The sequence below is a fragment of the Lactuca virosa genome, chromosome 4 (genome assembly GCF_052849685.1).
Source record: "Lactuca virosa cultivar CGN04683 chromosome 4, Lactuca_virosa_CGN04683_v6, whole genome shotgun sequence".
Taxonomy (NCBI): domain Eukaryota; kingdom Viridiplantae; phylum Streptophyta; class Magnoliopsida; order Asterales; family Asteraceae; genus Lactuca; species Lactuca virosa.
The window spans coordinates 248,287,733-248,295,151 of NC_136429.1; the positions used below are offsets into that span (position 1 = coordinate 248,287,733).

Here is a 7,419-nt window from a genome sequence, read left to right on the forward strand (position 1 = left end):
AATACAAGATTCATCATCTTCTTCTTCTCCTTCTCTTCTTATTGTGATCTGGCATCATCCGTTTGATTGGGATTCTGCACCATCAAACGGATCTGATTGATACACAAGCAGATTGGGGACTTACACAAGTGAACTACATGTAAATCACAAGTGCATCACATATGAATTATATGTGATTCACATGTAAATCACATATGAATTATGTCGATATGCACACATGATATATATATATATATATATATATATATATATATATATATATATGCATTTTTGTGTGCGTTTTTGCATTAATCAAATTTTTGTTTTAATTTTCTTATAGATTTGGAAGAATTTGTGGAAAATATTGAAGAGGTGAAAAGTGATAAATTGAATAAAATATGAAAATCTTGACACAAAGAAATGATAACACTTTGAATCTTTGTAGCATTTTTGTTTTTTATATTTTATTTTGTATCGAATAAAATACTTGTACTATTTTATTTATAGATTAGTAAATAAAAAGGTTTTTTGATGATTTACTTACGAACATTATAGTATAAGAAATATGTATATATGTACTTGAAAAAATATGCATATATGCACCTGAAACGTTAATTTATTTTGATTAAAAAATTATATTTTTTAAATATTCCAGTTTTTTTTAAATTAATGATTTAAAAAATTTGCAACATTTTAAAAAATATATTTATTTCAATTTTTTTAAATTCGTGTTTTCTAAAAAAAATTAAAAAATCTGTATTTTTTTTTAAATCGAAAGTTATTATATTTAAAAAAAAATCCAAACTTTTGATTTATTATTTTAATTGTAGACATTTTTATTAATATTTCTAATAACACAAACAATTACTGATTAAGTCAGATTGCTAAGATGACGATCATTCTCTTAATAAATTAATTTTGATCTAACGTTTCATCTTTAATTCTTGAAAAAATTTGAGTACTCAACTGATCTCACCCATATATATATATATATATATATATATATATATATATATATATATATATATATATATATATAGAGAGAGAGAGAGGGCTAACATAAAATACTATAAAAAGTATGAGAAGTTGCATTTATGACCCATCCAAAACTATCATGTTGTATATCTTTATATAATCTAACTAGTTTATAACTTGTGGGAACCACGCTTACAAAATTAATTAAATTTTCGTAATAAAAACTTAAAATTATTAATTAATTATTTTTTTAAAATTATTTTAAATAAGAGATATTTTTTAGTTATATAAAATTATAATCGTTGATTCAAATAAATACGTGAAATTATATCACCTTATAATCTTTATTAATTTATTTTATTTTTTATTCTAATGTTATTAATTTAAGAGTAGAAAATTTAAATTTTAAATTTTAAAATGGAAAATCAATAAATTGACAAGTGACATGACATTAATTAGAATGGTTAATAGGATGACACATGACAAAAGAACTACTTTTTACTATTACTACAGGGAGATTTATATGTTTCATTTCAAACCTCGCCCAAGTTTTAAGAAAAGATAAACCGATATCAATTTTTTAAGAAAAGATAAAGTGATATCAATTAATATTTCAAGTATGTATGAAAAAGAAGATACCAAGTTCCTTTTATAATCGAAATCTCAAATATAATTAGACAAAATTTCACAATTGGTCCCTATTGTTTACAGAATATCGCACTTTGAGGACTTCCTAGCAAAAACTCACGCGACTAGTCCCTGTAGTTTGTAAAATTACATGAAAGGTCCTCCTACCGTTAAATCTAACTTTTCAGCTGTTACATTTTAATGGAAAAGACTATTTTGTCCTCGTACCAATATTGCAATACACTACAAACCTCAAGGACCATTTCTGTAATTTTATAAATTTAAAATTTTGTATATATATAAATTATAAATATAAATTCCGTATATATAAAAATTATAAATATAAGTTTTATATATATATATATATATATATATATATATATATATATATATATATATATATATATATATTTCCAACAACTTGATAATTTTTTTTTTATCTTTTTGACATTTTGTTTCTATTTTTATTTTATAATTTTAGTTATTTATGATTTTTAATGTTTTTATTTATTTTAATTCAAGTAAATAAACTTAAATTCGATAAACCATATCGAAACCTTTTTTTCTTAATTATGAAATGAAATGTTAATGTTTTTTTTTAATTTTATGTTGTTATGGTTTATTTTATTTATTTATTTATTTTTTACTTTGATGCTCCATAGTCAATATCGTTAGCAACTTTATATTTGCATTTATCATTATCATTAATTCACCTATTGTTGTTTTATATATATATATATATATATATATATATATATATATATATATATATATATATATATATATATAGTCTTAGGTTATTTTGTTTTACTAACTATTGTGTGTCAGAATGTACAAATCTGGATCACTGGATGGAATAGAATCAAAGGTCATGATCTCAGGGTCTATGATATCACAATAGGGTAACATGTACCATATAATCACACAAATTCTAGCATAAGGGCATTTTAGTCAATTAACCTATAATAAAAAAAGGAAATTTTCGGATTTTTAGGGATAATTAATTCCTTTATTTTTAAAAATCTGAATATTTTAAATTAATTCAAATTTAAAAATCCGATTGTATTATGTCAGAATGTTAAACATTAATTAGTAAAGATATTTTCGATTTTATTCTTACGGAATATATTTGCAATACATATATTTTTGATAATTAACCTGATTTAAGAATTCAACATATATTCTACATATACATCCGAACCAGAATACAAAATCATACATATTCTTACAAACTAATAGTCTTATACAATTTAATATAGTTATACATATTCTAACAGAATATCATCAACAATGAATAAAAATATTAAGAAATAACATTCTTAAATATACAATTATTAAGCAAATACACTTGATCTTCATCAATGGTCCAAATAATCCACTTAATTCAAACTATGACGAAAATGTGATGTATTATCGTAAGAATGTAATTCTTCGCAAAATATACTTGTTGTTGAACTCGATTCCAAATCTTTCTCTTGTATGATCAATATTGAATTCCTTCTTCAAGCCATTCTGAAAGAATAACATGCATTACTCGTTAGTATTACCAGTGAAGCTAATGTACTTGTTGTTAACAAACATTCTCAAAGACATTCTAACAGAATGCATTTATATAAATAAATTCTGACATAATACAAGCTTTAAATCATAACATAATGTTTTTTACTTTTCCTATCTTGCAATGTTTTTTACTTTTCCTATCATGACAAATAAGACTGAAATCGAATTCTTTCAGAATAATAGGCATCAAATGGATGAGTGTTACTAACCTCATTCTAAAAGAATATTATGTTTGCTCATTCTGAAAGAATTTGTAGGTTTGAAATAACATTCATTAGTTAAAACAAATAAATTTCATTATTGTAGGTAAAAATCAAAAATTATAAAACCATAGCCCATTGAATATTATAAAACCTAAAAGAATTATGAAGAAATTAATGCCATTTAGAAGCCTTGAATGACCCTTGCATTTGACGAAGAAAAAAAATAAGCATTCATATCTTGAATTCGCCTCGTGGTCTTCCGATTAGAGTTATATATGTGCATTGATTATCCAATTAAGATTCCATCAATATTTAAAAGGGTTATAATAGAATACATGACCAACTAAAAACTAAAAGGTAGAATATTATGAAGTATTTATGCTAAAATTGAGATATTAGGGATTTTTAATTTGTCACGTTGAAACTTGCTTGGATGGAAAAGACGTCAAACATGATTTAACTTAGAACGAGTGTAATCCTTCTTTAATCGATTCTTTGTGGGTTCAAGATGGAGGTAGACGAGTATGCAGTCGACGAGGGGAACAAATCGATTCTTTCCTAATACTATCACAATGCTAGATGGTTCTTTCAAAATCATTAATCGCAAAATAACTGAAACTAAAAATCACTCTTTTCTCATATAACTTGTTTTATACTAATTCCACCTTCCCCTCATTCTTTCTTGTTCAAACTAGTACATTAAGATCAAACTGCTAGTTCGGCTCATCATTATATGAAATTACTCCATGCTCACAACTTGCATCTGTTTAATCTTGTTGTATGTTCTCTGTTCTTTCAGGTACGTAAAAAACTCAGTTATTATAAACTATATTAAACAAATAAAAATAAATACAAAATATGAATAGATAAAATATTACATTTTTCTTTCTTTTCTTTTTCATAACCTTTTCTACTCTAGTTTCCTTTCTCTTGGATGGTGGATGACCTTTACTACGAACTTGCGAGGGTGGTAAGAATTTTGTAGTCGAGTCTGAAACACGAACATCTTCAACTACCAAATTTATGTTACTGCTACAAGCCCAAATTGAATCATCATTTAACTTTTCTTTAGCCATATTTATACAACTTAACAAGTATTCATACTTTTCGCGAAAATTAGCAATATGCGCACCCTCATAAAAATTGGAACACATGTGGTCAAACTGTTTAGAGTTTTCACCACCCATCAAATCTTCATAACAATTTATCACTAAGTAATGTCCATGCTTTACATCTTTCCTCAACTGAGACAAAATATACCGTGGATGAATTTCTTTAATATCCTTCTCAATCAATATCTTCACCATATGCCTACAAATAATTATGCGAAACTCAAACAAACGACAAGAAAATTGTATATCACATGCACTCTCATCATAACAAATTGTATAAACAACTCTTTTTTTAGAATCACCATGTTTACCTTCCACAAACTCTGTGACATGAAATGCATATCGTTCACCATTAACTTTGTCCAATGAAGAATTGCAAAACAACATACCTCGTAACTCATCTTGAAACAACTTAAAAATTGCATTCGTGTACGCCTCGTGAAACTGTCTCTCAAAATAAAACCCAGTAACTAATTTATATGATGAATTAAGCGACTCAAAATCAGCCTTAGTTTCTTTATCAGTCTTGCTTTTTAGCGCGTTGTCATATTGTTCAACAAATTGTCGTAATGAGGTTTTAGAATCAACATAAACATCAAAAAAAGAATTCATGCTTTCACTTCTTTACGTAGTAGACATCCCTGCCCAAAAGGTTTCTTTTACATATATCGGCACCCAACGCCTTCGATCGTTAAATAAAGAACTTAACCACTTATTTTTTTTTCAAGTGCGTACTTTTCAACCAGCTTGCACCACCCATCTTCAAACTCTTGAGTGTCCGTAGACTCATATACAAGGGTTTTAGAGTCTTCTTTATTACTTTATATTGAGGCAACCTACTTAATTTTTCAGGAATCCTTTTCATAATATGCGAAAGACAAATACAATGATGAGATTCAGGGAATACCTGTGCCACAGCTCCTTGCATTGATTGACATTGATCTTTTATTATAGCTTTTGGTGTCCGTCCATTCATGCATTCTAACCATGACTTAAATAACCATACATATGTTTTTATATCCTCTCGTGAAAGTAAACCACATCCAAATAAGATAGATTGTCCATGGTTATTTACTCCAACAAAAGGCGCAAACAGCATATTATATTTGTTAGTCAAATATGTGATATCAAATGAAATAACATCCCCGAATGACTCGTATGCTGCCCTTGACCTTGCATATGCCCAAAATACATTTTGCATACGACCTTCATCATCCATATCAATCACGTAGAAAAAATTTGAACTCCTTTTTTACATACGGATAAAATAATTACGAAGTGCCTCGGCATCCCCAAGCCCAAGTCTTAGTTGTCTTACTTTTGCGATGTAAGATCTACAATCTGTCGGGTCGAAAAGCAAATTGCCATGCCCTTTCGCTTCAACAACTAACGAGTGAAAACTTTTATTTAATGAAATTCTAGCATAACCATTCAACTCAAGTCTTCTCTTAGCATATGAATCCATTTTCTTATGTGATCGTTGGAAACGAGATTTTTTGGGACTTAAAGCATGATTATGTTTAATAAAAACACTTGAGATAACGCATCTTCCATCACCATATGTAATTACGCTATTTTTTCTTTACAGATTGTTTTAGAAGACTTTTTATATGGTTTGCTTGTTTTAGACACATATCCCCCTCCTCTAGCACATCCAAGTGAATAGTATGTTTTAGCACAATAATCTTTTGTTCTTGTACTAGATTTTTGTATACCAAATCCAATCTGGAATGCATATGCTTTAAAGTAATTGTAAAAGTCTTCTTTCGAATCAAACTTCATTCCATCTTTAGGAATTTTTTGATCTTGAGGATTGAGAATTGTATGCCCTTCAACTGAATTTGCAGACTCTTCAACTGAAATTGCAGCCTTTTCTATTGAATTTGCAGCCTCTTCAACTGAATTTGCAGCCTCCATACTGATCAAATATCAAATATTTTATTAACAATAAAACAAAGATTTTATCAATAATAAAGCATCATAATCTACTATAAATTGTAATATTAATCAACAAATAAGAGTTATTTTATTAGAAATATAACTATATAGTTATATTATAAATGCAAATATGATTGACCAATTTCTATAATCACTATTCACTATTATCCTCTTTTATCCATCACTTATAAATTGTAACATTAATCAAAGGTTAAATCAAACGAGTGATTCATTGTTAAAACAATTATGTGAAGTAAAAAACGTGAAGAAAATGAAGTAAACAATGTTGAAAGAAATTTTGTTATCAACACTACATGACAACTTAAAGATTGTGTTTGGTATGTAGAACTAGATAGAACATAACAAATGTTCTTGGCCATTTGACACAAACTGACACACATAACAAAAACTAATCAATGAAATTTAAAGACAGAATACCATATTACCATAGAAAACATAATGTTGGCCAAGATTTTGACATATCTTTAAAATTCGTGAAAGACACAAAGGCCTCTTTTTCTTTAAAAAAAATGTATGAGACCTACTTTAGATGACATATTTTACATAATATTAGATAAAATTACAACCACATTAACAGTAGGATAAATTAACAACGTTGGTTTATATGTAAAATCTATATACATGACAAAATTAAGAAAAATAGCACATTAAACCGCTAAACGAAGTTCCAAATCTTATAGCTGTCAACATAAGTCTTAACAAAAAATAAAAATATCCAGAACCCACAAACGTAATCATTTAACTTCAAAAAGAAATAGGTAACAAGATTCATCTCAAAGACATCATTACTGGGTGTAGTGCCTTCACATAATTAAAACAAAAATTACCTGATTGTTGCTGCTCTGACTGTACGTTGTTGTTGTGATTGTTGTTGTTGGCGCTTGGGGTAGCAATTGTCGTGGGCAACAGTAGACGAGAAGAAGGGTTTGAGAAGAAATCGGTATTGAGAAGGAATCGGGATTGCAGGCCTGCTACGCACGTTCATATGATCATCATCTCACGTG

General features: G+C 27.5%; 1 protein-coding gene across 1 annotated transcript; it reads right to left on the reverse strand.

Annotated features, from left to right (window-relative positions):
* Nucleotides 1–4,083: 4,083 nt before the first annotated feature.
* LOC145105792 (protein FAR-RED ELONGATED HYPOCOTYL 3-like) lies at nt 4,084–5,068 on the reverse strand. The gene is made up of 2 exons (XM_079042870.1): nt 4,223–5,068; nt 4,084–4,170 (listed from the first exon to the last, which is right to left on the reverse strand). Exons 1-2 carry the CDS (start codon nt 5,066–5,068, stop codon nt 4,084–4,086), a joined length of 933 nt encoding a protein of 310 aa, XP_078898996.1.
* Nucleotides 5,069–7,419: the final 2,351 nt, after the last annotated feature.